Source organism: Aulonocara stuartgranti, assembly GCF_965226115.1.
Source record: "Aulonocara stuartgranti genome assembly, chromosome: 3".
NCBI lineage: Eukaryota > Metazoa > Chordata > Actinopteri > Cichliformes > Cichlidae > Aulonocara > Aulonocara stuartgranti.
In genome coordinates, this window is record NC_138941.1 from 76,590,630 (window position 1) to 76,602,813 (window position 12,184).

At 43.0% G+C, this 12,184-nt stretch overlaps 1 protein-coding gene across 1 annotated transcript; it reads left to right on the top strand.

Moving 5' to 3' along the window:
• Nucleotides 1-495: 495 nt before the first annotated feature.
• Nucleotides 496-1,630, top strand: LOC309698999 (butyrophilin-like protein 10; the record flags this gene model as incomplete). Its single annotated transcript, XM_082521812.1, has 2 exons — nucleotides 496-566; nucleotides 1,239-1,630. The coding sequence occupies exons 1-2, from the start codon at nucleotides 530-532 to the stop codon at nucleotides 1,628-1,630; spliced, it is 429 nt and encodes a 142-aa protein (XP_082377938.1). The 5' UTR covers nucleotides 496-529.
• Between the last annotated feature and the right edge of the window lie 10,554 nt (nucleotides 1,631-12,184).

Sequence of the window (12,184 nt, forward strand, 5' to 3'; positions counted from 1 at the left end):
AATGGGCGATAGAAAACCAATCGGTGCCTGTACCATTCCCAATATGGCTGGCTGATGTCGGGGCAGCATGATTACGAGCATTTTTTTTTTTCTGCCGATGCCCGTGATGCCTCCCCCCACCACGATGCCGCCCCGGGCAACCGCCCGTATCAAAACCCGCTACTGACAGAGCTTTACAAACTACAAACTCTTTACATTACAATTGTGATACACAATGTAACTGTAATGTAATTTACAATGTAATTGTAAAATACAATGTAACAATTGCAAACTACGACACAGAGCGATTTAAAAAAAAAAGAATGATAGAGAGAATAAAAATAGAGCTTTTACTGAGCTCCTGCTGTCACTGACTGCAGCACTTTTCCCTCGGATGGAATAAGGAAGTCTCTGAATACGTCTCTATGAGCTTTTACTTTGAAGGTTGAAACCGAAAGTAAAACTTTCTTGTACAGCTGGAAAGTTAGAGCCGTGTGAGTTTTTGGGTGTCGGGTGGAGCAGAGTTGGTTTTCGTCTCTGCCACAGGAGGATGAAGAGCCTCGTGTCCTTCCTGCTGCTCGTGCACGGTAAGAACTTTGAACCCGTGTATAGTTGGGCTGCCGTCAGCCACAGGGGGATGTTTTCAGTATTTATCGGTCCCTGCTTCAACTCAGTGAATAACAGAGTGCTGGATGAGTCACACTCAGTCACAGCTTAGTCTGTTACTCTCCAGGTTTTACAAGTAGTTTTGTATTCTCTAAAGTAGCACAGGTCCATGTTTCCTCTTTAACATCAGTCTGTGAGCTGAGGATAGCAGCGGTTCTGGTCTGATGGAGGGTTCTAGCTGCTCAGCTGTCCTGGCTCTGCTTCGTCGCTGTTGTTGAGCTCATGATGCTCCAGATGTTGTCAGCTGATGAAAGGTCCGGACTGCAGGCGGGGCGGTTCAGCAGCCGGACTCTTCTCTTATGAAGCTGTGTTGCTGGAATAGATGAAGTCTGCGGTTTAGCATCCTTTGCTCAAACACGAAGGCCTTCCAAGAAAAACTTGTCTGCATGGAGCAGATGTTTCTTTGGCTCTTGACCATACCTTTGAGCGATGATGGAGGCTCCTGATGGGTTTCAATATGTTTTCAAAGGTTTCTAGTGTTACACACTGTGGTCATTACTGGTACTAATTTAAAACCTGTTGTTAGAACTCATCCCGACATGTGACCCACCCTGTGGACAGACTGAATGACGACACTCTGTTTCTCTTATCAGTTTCCCAGCATGCCTCAGGGGTGGAAGTGTATGAGGTGTATGAAGGGGAGGAGTCTGTCCTGCTGCCCTGTCAGGTACCTGTTAATGTTTCCAGTAGCTCCACAGCAGTGGTCTGGGACCGTGATGAGTTCAAGATCCCAACAGTCCACATGCGTGTGCAGAGCGGAGATGATATTCTGAACGATCAGAACCATCGTTACACCAACCGAACATCGATGAAAGCCGACGCCCTGCAGACTGGAGACCTCAGCCTCACCCTGAGGAACCCTACAGTCTCTGATGGTGGGACCTACACCTGCATCGTCCGCAAATATGGACAAGATCAGAGCAAGACCCATGTGCAACTGAAGGTCAAAGGTCAGTGTGTGAAATTGTCTGTACTGTCGTTATGATGTGTGTACAGTAATGCGTGACTGGAGTATGAGATGTTGTAACTCTGAGCTCACACATCACCACTGGCTGATAACTAGGGCTGCCACAAACGATTATTTTGATAGTTGACTAGTCACCGATTATTTTTGCGATTAGTCGACTAATCAGATCGTCATCCATTGGACGTAAAACATACAGCTTATTGCACCAGCAGCATCTGCACTTATATAACTATCATTAGCTTACAGCTTTAGGTGTTTAAGGTATGTGCTAACTAACAATAAAGTCAATATGATAGTTTATTAAATTTAAATTAAATTTGCAGATTGTTTCAGTGGAGTTTAATAAACTCAGCCGCCTGCTCCTTGCTATCTAAAATATAACAGGACACCGGAGTATATTCTCGAGCATCTCACACTTCTGATAATCAGCTGTCTGCTTGACGTTTATTCAGCTGTGTAAAAACTTTAATCTCAGCCAAACCGATTTACTCAGGAACAAATAAATTACTGAAAAAAGCCAAACAATAAACATAATTTCAATTCAATTCAATTTTGTTTATATAGCGCCAAATCACAACAAAAGTCGCCTCAAGGCGCTTCATAGATACAGAGAAAAACCCAACAATCATATGACCCCCTATGAGAAAGCACTTTGGCGACAGTGGGAAGGAAAAACTCCCTTTTAACAGGAAGAAATCTCCGGCAGAACCAGGCTCAGGGAGGGGCGGCCATCTGCTGCGACCAGTTGGGGTGACAGAAGGAAGACAGGATAAAGACATGCTGTGGAAGAGAGACAGAGGTTAATAACAGATATGAGTCAATGCAGAGAGGTCTATTAATACATAGTGAGTGAGAAAGGTGACTGGAAAGGAAAAACTCAATGCATCATGGGAATCCCCGGCAGCCTACATCTATTGCAGCATAACTAAGGGAGGATTCAGGGTCACCTGGTCCAGCCCTAACTATATGCTTTAGCAAAAAGGAAAGTTTGAAGCCTAATCTTGAAAGTAGAGATAGTGTCTGTCTCCCAAATCCAAACTGGAAGCTGGTTCCACAGAAGAGGGGCCTGAAAACTGAAGGCTCTCCCTCCCATTCTACTTTTAAATACTCTAGGAACAACAAGTAGGCCTGCAGAGCAAGAGCGGAGCGCTCTAATAGGGTGATATGGTACTACAAGGTCATTAAGATAAGATGGGGCCTGATTATTTAAGACCTTGTATGTGAGGAGCAGGATTTTGAATTCAATTCTGGATTTAACAGGAAGCCAATGAAGGGAAGCCAAAACAGGAGAAATATGCTCTCTCTTTCTAGTCCCTGTCAGGACTCTTGCTGCAGCATTTTGGATCAGCTGAAGTCTTTTCAGGGAGTTTTTTGGACATCCTGATAATAATGAATTACAGTCGTCCAGCCTGGAAGTAATAAATGCATGAACTAGTTTTTCAGCGTCACTCTGAGACAGGATATTTCTAATTTTAGAGATGTTGCGCAAATGGAAGAAATCAGTCTTACATATTTGTTTAATATGTGCGTTGAAGGACATGTCCTGGTCAAAAATGACTCCAAGGTTCCTCACCGCGTTACTGGAGGCCAAGGTAATGCCATCCAGAGTAAGAATCTGGTTAGATACTATATTTCTAAGATTTTCAGGGCCGAGTACAATAACCTCAGTTTTATCTGAATTAAGAAGCAGAAAGTTAGCGGCCATCCAGGTCTTTATGTCTTTAAGACATTCCTGCAGTTTAACTAATTGGTGTGTGTTATCTGGCTTCATGGACAGATAGAGCTGGGTGTCATCTGCATAGCAGTGTAAATGTATGCTATGTCTTCTAATGATGCTGCCTAAGGGAAGCATGTATAATGTAAACAGAATTGGTCCTAGCACTGAACCCTGTGGAACTCCATAATTAACCTCAGTGTGTGAAGAGGACTCTCCATTTACATGCACAAATTTGAGTCTATTAGATAGATATGATACAAACCACTGCAGTGCAGTACCTGTAATACCTACAGCATGTTCTAATCGCTCTAATAGGATATTATGGTCAACAGTATCGAACGCTGCACTGAGGTCTAGCAGGACAAGCACAGAGATGAGTCCACTGTCAGAGGCCATAAGAAGATCATTTGTAACCTTCACTAAAGCTGTTTCTGTGCTGTGATGAGCTCTGAAACCTGACTGAAACTCTTCAAATAAACCATTCCTCTGCAGATGATCTGTTAGCTGTTTGACAACTACTCTTTCAAGGATTTTTGATATGAAAGGAAGGTTGGAGATTGGCCTATAATTAGCTAAGACTGCTGGGTCTAGAGATGGCTTTTTGAGTAAAGGTTTAACTACAGCCAGCTTGAAGGCCTGTGGTACATAGCCGATTATTAGAGATAGGTTGATCATATTTAAGATCGAAGAATTAATTAATGGCAGGACTTCTTTGAGCAGTTTTGTAGGAATGGGGTCTAAAAGACACATTGATGGTTTGGAGGAAGTAATTATTGAAGGTAACTCAGAAAGATCAGTTAGAGAAAAAGAGTCTAACTTAACATCAATGGTACTAAGAGTAGCTGTAGATAATATTACATCTGTGGGATGATTATTGGTAATTTTTTCTCTAATGATAAAAATTTTATTTGTGAAGAAGTTCATGAAGTCATTACTAGTTAACGTTAAAGGGATGGTTGGCGCAAAAGAGCTCTGACTTTTTGTCAGCCTGGCTACAGTGCTGAAGAGAAACCTGGGGTTGTTCTTATTTTCTTCAGTCAATTCTCAATTCTTCAATTCTTTATTTATTTGTCACCTGTAGTTATAACTAGTACAACACACAGTGATATGTTTTTTCCGGCTAAAAAGTATCCCCCACCCCCCCCCCCCCCCCCCCCCCGACTGTGCTTCTTACTAGACTTATAATAAAAAATATCTATATAAAAGTATAAAAATGTATAATATCGTGCAAAATATTACGCTGTAATAGTTAAGAGCTATAGTGTACGTATTTACATAAATACAGATGTATATGATAAAATACAAAAAAAATAAGGATAACACTCAAAGGAAAATTATATACTGTGTATGGAATTGTCCATCATGTTGTCCGATTTGTGTTTTGATTGAGGAGTCTCACTGTTTGTGGGTAAAAACTCCTCCTGAACCTTTCAGTTCTTGTTTTCAGGCTACAGAGGCGTTTCCCTGACCTCAGTGGCCTGAACAGTTTGTAAGCGGGATGGCTGGAGTTGTTGGTGATCCTGATGGCCCGGGATCTGCACCTTTCAGCGTAGATGTCCTGCAGTGTTGGTAAAGATGTTCCCATAGTGCGTTCAGCTGTGCGCACGACCCTCTGCAGGGTCAGTGATGAATAGTAAGATGTTCTGGCTTTGCGGAGGGCTTTCTTATAAAGCAGCAAACTATTTCTCCAGGCTAAATGATGATCCTCTAGATTTGTGACACGCCATTTCCTCTCCAGATTACGAGTCATCTGCTTTAGGGTACGTGTTTGAGAATTATACCACGGAGTCAGGTACTTCTGATTTGAGGCCTTAGTTTTCACAGGAGCTACAGTATCCAGAGTCGTACGTAGTGAGGAGGTGAAATTATTAACAAGAAAATCGACCTCTGTTGGGGTAGCGTTCAGATAGCTGCTCTGCTCTGTGTTGGTACAGGGCATTGGAGATGATAACAGTGGGTGGATTATATTCTTAAACTTAGTTACAGTGCTTTCAGAAAGACATCTACTTTGATAAAGTCTACTCTCCACCGCTGTGTAATCAATTATTGTAAATGTAAATGTTATCAGGAAATGATCAGACAGGAGAGGGTTTTCAGGAAACACTGTTAAATGTTCAGTTTCTATGCCATATGTTAAAACAAGATCTAGAGTGTGATTAAAGTGATGGGTGGGTTCTTTTACATTTTGAGAGAAACCAATTGAGTCTAATAACAGATTAAATGCCATGTTGAGGCTGTCATTTTTAGCATCTACATGTATGTTAAAATCACCCACAATAATTATTTTATCTGAGCTCAGAACTAAATTAGATATAAAGTCTGAGAAATCAGACAGAAACTCTGTGTAAGGCCCAGGTGGACGATAGATGATAACAAGTAAGACTGGTTTCTGAGTTTTACAGCTGGGGTGGACAATGTTAAGCATCAGGCTTTCAAATGAATTAAAAGTCTGTCTTGGTCTTTCATTAATTAATAGGCTGGTGTGAAAAATTGCTGCCACACCGCCCCCTCGGCCTGTGCTTCGAGATTTCTGGTAGTTAGAATGACTCGGGGGTGTTGATTCATTTAAACTAACATAATCATCCTGCTGCAACCAGGTTTCTGTAAGGCAGAGTAAATCAATTTGTTGATCAATTATTAAGTCATGTACTAACAGAGACTTGGAGGAGAGAGACCTAATATTTAATAATCCACATTTCACTGTTTTACTCTTTGGTTCAGATGTGGATACTGTATTGTTCTTTCTTTGTAATTGTTTATGTTTAAGTTGTTTGTTGCTGGTTTTTAGTTTGTTTTTTGTCTTTTTGGAAGCTGACACAGTCTCTATGGAGATGGGTTTTTGGGGGGGTAGCAGGAGGAGAGAAGCTGCAGAGAGGCGTGTAAGACTGCAACTCTGCTTCCTGGTCCCAACTCTGGATAGTCATGTTTTGGGGGGTTTAATAAATTTGTCCATATTTCTAGAAATGAGAGCTGCTCCATCCAAAGTGGGATGGATGCCGTCTCTCCTAACAAGACCAGGTTTCCTCCAGAAGGTTTGCCAATTATCTATGAAGCCCACATCGTTTCTGGGACACCACTCAGACAGCCAGCAATCAGACCAGGAGAACATGCAGCTAAACATGTCACTCCTGGTCTGATTGGGGAGGGGATCAGAGAAAACTAGAGTCCGACATTGTTTTGGCAAAGTTGCAAACCGATTCAATATTGATTTTAGTGACCTCCGATTGGCGTAACTGGGTGTCATTACTGCCGACGTGAATTATGATTTTACTGAATTTACGTTTACCCTTAGCCAGCAGTTTTAAATTTCCTTCAATGTCGCCTGCTCTGGCCCCTGGAAGACAATTGACTATGGTTGCCGGTGTCTCTAGCTTCACATGTCTGAGAACAGAATCGCCAATTACCAGAGTTTGACCCCCGGCGGGTGTGTCGCCGAGTGGGGAAAAACGGTTAGACACATGAACGGGTTGGTGGTGTACCTGGGGCTTCTGTTTAGGACTATGCTTCCTCCTCACTGTGACCCAGCCTCCCTCTTTCCCCAGCTGCTTGGGATCTGCCGGGGAACAGCTAGCGGGGCCTACACTATCTTCGGCTGCCCCAGCTACAGGGGCCTGGCTAGCTACGGGTGAATGAAGGGTGCGAAGCAGAGTCTCCAATTCAGTAATCCTGGCCTCCAGCGCTGCAAATATGCTACATTTGTTACAGATATCATTATTGCTGAAGGAGGCCGAGGAGTAACTAAACATCTGACACAATGAGCAAGAAAGTGCAGGAGGGACAGGTGAAGTAGCCATGGTGCTAATGAGTCGGCTACGAGCTAAGCTAAGCTAGCGAGACAGTACAGAGACAGTGAGTGAATACTTTGGCTATAAATTAGGTAGTGAGTAAGATAAGATAAGATAAGACAACCTTTATTAGTCCCACACGTGGGAAATTTGTTTTGTCACAGCAGGAAGTGGACAGTGCAAAAGTTATGAGGCAAAAATTAGGATACAATAAGAATAAATACAGTACACAACTGTACAGAATAGAATAAAATAAAATACTATATACAGTAGAATAAAATAAAATAAATATACAATAAGATAAAAATAGAATACAAATACAAATGCTATATACAACTGAGTAAAAATACAACGATGACAGAAAGGATTATTGCACTTAGTATTATTGCATATGTATGGATGTGTGTGTTTGATCAGTTAAAGTCTTTATTATGGAGTCTGACAGCAGTGGGGAGGAAAGACCTGCGAAATCTCTCCGTCCCACACCGTGGGTGCCGCAGTCTCCCACTGAAGGCGCTGCTCAGTGCTGTCACAGTCTGCTGCATGGGGTGGGAGATGTTGTCCAACAGTGATGACAGCTTAGCCACCATTCTCCTGTCACTCACCACCTCCACTGGGTCCAGAGGGCATCCTAGAACAGAGCTGGCCGGTACACAGAAAGTGTGCTTCGGATGAAGCACGTGAAGATTATACTATGAAAGAAGAATGTATTTAAAAGTTGTTAATTAAATTGCTAAGCAAATAAGCTACTCAGAAACACCACTGTGTTTGAGCAGGAACAGGAAGTGATACTCTACTGCAGAGCGAGCGAACACCAAGTGACAGCTTTGACAGGCACTGGAAACCGAAGTGAGAGCGAGGATATTTCCTGGAACACGAGGGGGGAAAACACAGCACGAACAGAGTGTACTGAATTACACTCCTACGGAGTGTAATTCAGTTTCTATTTCTAACAAGCGTTTCCGGCGTTCTTTTTTTAACGAAGATTCAAAAGAAATAATTTCTCCTCGCATTACCACTTTAGATGTTTCAATTCAAATTCAAAATTCAAATTCAAATTCAAATTTTATTTGTCACGTACACAGTCATACACAGTACGATATGCAGTGAAATGCTTGGACAACTGCTCGTGACCTAAAGAAAACAAAAAAGGAAAAGGCTATGAATAAGACAGGAAATAAATATGAAAAATTAAAAAGGGTAAATTTAACTAGGAAGGAATAAAATATAAATTAAGGTTAAAAATGAAATAACTGTACAACACAAATTAGAATGAAGGGTAAATTTAACTGGGAGAGAATAAGATAAAATATATAAATTAAAGTTGAAAATAAAATAACTGTACAACAAAATACACAATATAGAACTATATAAGAATGTATGAAGAAATGTAACTAAATAAATACACAATAACAGCAGCTGTACAAGTATTAACTGGAAATGAAGAATATAATGTCCAGTGTTGTGCAATCCACATTTTCCCATAAAATCGAATCAGAAAAGTCCTGTTTATCATTAGTTTCCAAGAATTCTGATTTTTTAGTTGTCATAAATTGGCAAAAGGATGTCTCAGACAGGAGTGACGGGTGAAAGAGCCAGTTACCCTGTTGTTTCGTACCACAGAAGTCCAGAACTAAAGAGGTTGGAGAGTGATCCGAGATCAAGATGTTGTGATAAGTTGAGCATACAACTTTAGACATCAATTTAGACTCAAGCAAAAAGTAATCTATTCTGGAGTACGATTTGTGCACTTGTGAAAAATAAGAGTATCTCTACCAGTAGGGTTACACAACCTCCAAACATCAACTAGGTTAGTAGAAATCAACATATTATTCAGAACAGTCGAAGCGTTAAACAACTGGGAGGTTTGAGTAGAGCTATCCAAGTGTTTATCAAGTACACAATTAAAATCGCCTCCTAAAATAACATGAGTATCGGAGAGATTAGGTAATAATTAACAAACACCAGAATCAACACCCCGAGGCTGCTTTTATTGTTGCTGGTGACTTCAACCACACCAACTTAACGACAGTCCTCCCCAGATTCCACCAACATGTCTCCTGCCACACCAGAGGAGACAAGACTTTAGACCATGTGTATTCCAACCTGGCTGGAGCCTACAAAGCCACACCCCTCCCCCACATTGGACAATCGGACCATCTCTTCCTGTTCCTCACACCTCGGTATTCACCACTCATCCAACGTGTGAAACCTGCTGTGAGGACAATTAAAGTGTGGCCAGAGGGGACAGAGGCAGTGCTCCAGGACAGATTTAAAAACACAGACTGGAATATGTTCACCCACACAGACCTGGACCAGTACGCCTCATCTGTACTGGATTACATCTCCGAAACCACAGACAATGTCACCACCCAGAAACGGATCACCATGTACCCCAACCAGAAGCCTTGGATGAACCGGGATGTTCGTCTCCTCCTGAAGGCCCGCAACACTGCCTTTAGGTCAGGAGATGCACACGCCTACAGCACAGCCAGGGCTAATCTAAAGAAGGGCATCAAAAAAGCCAAACACCATTACAAAAAGAAGGTAGAAGAACACTTCTCCAACTCCAACGCCCGACGCATGTGGCAAGGACTCCAGACCATTACAGACTACAGGACCACCAAACCCTCCCCCGCATCCTCTGATGTCTCCTTCCTCAATGAGCTCAACAACTTTTATGCTCGTTTTGAGCGAGGGAACCCCACAACCACAACCAAAGCAGACATGACGCCAGACCACCAACCTCTGACTCTCTCCCCCACCGATGTAGGAGCGGTGCTGAGCAGGATCAATGTCCACAAGGCTGCAGGCCCTGATGGCATCCCCGGGCGTGTTCTCAGAGCGTGTTCTGGGGAGCTTGCAGGAGTGCTCACAGACATATTCAATCTGTCCTTGGCCCACGCTGTGGTACCGGCCTGCTTCAAATCCACCTCCATCGTCCCGATACCCAAAAACTCCAACCCATCTTGCCTCAATGATTACCGCCCAGTAGCACTCACCCCCATCATCACTAAGTGCTTAGAGCAGCTGGTCCTAGCACATTTCAAATCCTGTCTCCCCCCCACCCTGGACCCCCACCAATTCGCATACCGCCAGAACAGGAGCACAGAGGATGCAGTCTCCATCGCACTGCACTCTGTCCTCTCACACCTGGACAACAACAACACCTACGCCAGAATGCTGTTTATAGACTTCAGTTCAGCGTTCAATACAATCCACCCCTCACAACTCATCAGGAAACTGACAGACCTGGGCATCAGTTCCCTCATCTGCAAATGGTTACTGGACTTCCTGACCAACCGCCCCCAACATGTCCGGCTGGATAACCGCTGCTCATCTACAATCACGATGAACACCGGTGTACCACAAGGCTGTGTGATGAGCCCTTTCCTCTACTCCCTCTTCACCCACGACTGCAGACCTGCTGATGGTTCCAACACCATCATTAAGTTTGCAGATGACACCACGGTGATTGGCCTCATCAGTGACAACAATGAGGCCGCCTACAGGGAGGAGGTGGATCGTCTGGCTGAGTGGTGCGACACAAACAACCTGCTGCTTAACACCGAGAAGACCAAGGAGCTCATCGTGGACTACAGGAGGAATGCTGACCCACATCCACGCATCCACATTAAGGGGACGGCTGTGGAGCGTGTGAGCAGCTTCAAGTTCCTGAGAGTCCACATCTCCGAGGATCTCACCTGGACGACCAACTGCTCCAAGCTGGTCAAGAAGGCTCACCAGCGCCTTTTCTTCTTGAGGACTCTGAGGAAGAACCACCTGTCCTCAGACATCCTGGTGAACTTCTATCGCTGCACCATCGAGAGCATCCTGACCAACTGTATAACAGTCTGGTATGGGAACTGCTCTGCCTCGGACCGGAAGGCGTTGCAGAGGGTCGTGAAAACTGCCCAGCGCATCGCCGGAGCACCACTTCCTGCCATAAAAGACATCTACAGGAAGCGGTGTCTGAAAAGGGCTGGGAAAATCATCAAAGACCCCAGTCACCCATCACATGGACTCTTCACCCTCCTGCCCTCTGGGAGGCGCCACAGGAGCCTCCGGACTAAGACCACCAGGTACCGGAACAGCTTCTTCCCCACAGCTGTCAGACTCCTGAACTCTGCCTCCTGACATCTGACCCACGTTAAACTCATGGACTGAACATACACACACCCACAATGGACAACTGTACCCTCAAACACACAATAATAACATGGACTGAACCACCACTCACAACCACTAGCACTTTATATAGCCTCTGCAGAAACTATCTACACCCTCACTTATCTTAACTGCACTACTGTATAGCTCTGTGTAAATAATCATTCTGTACATTCAATAATCTTTAATCCTACAACTGTTTACAACTTGCATAGTTCCCATTTCTGTATAGCTGTATATCTCAGATTCCTGTAAAGTTATTTATTTCATATTCTGTATAGTTTTTCATATTTATATCCTGTTCATAGCCTGTACATAGCTTGTACTCACTACAGCCTGTACATACTTATAGTTATAGAATATTCACAACATACTTCATACCGTGTACATTATAACATACCATAATAGACCCATTTCTGTAGTATACTCACATATCTATATTATTGCTAATATATATTGTAATATATCTATATCACTAAAGCACTTCTGGATGGATGCAAACTGCATTTCATTGCCCTGTACCTGTGCATGTGCAATGACAATAAAGTTGAATTCTATTCTATTCTATTCTATTCTAAATTAAAAATTTATTGAAAGAAAGCTGGGCTTTAAAAATTAGGACCATATAAATTCAATAAAGTAACATGGGTTGCATGAATATGGCCCATCACCAGAACAAATCGACCATTCGGGTCACTAACCGTGGACTCATGTCTAAATGAGACTGTTCTACGGATCAATATAGCCACTCCACGGGCTTTACTGGAGAATCAGATTTACTGAAAAATCTGATTACCCAGGAGCACCTGAGCAACCTCTCTGTAGTGGGTTTCATATGTGTTTCATGAAGATACACAACATCAGCATTGTTCAACATGGGAAAAACACAAGACTAGTTGCAAA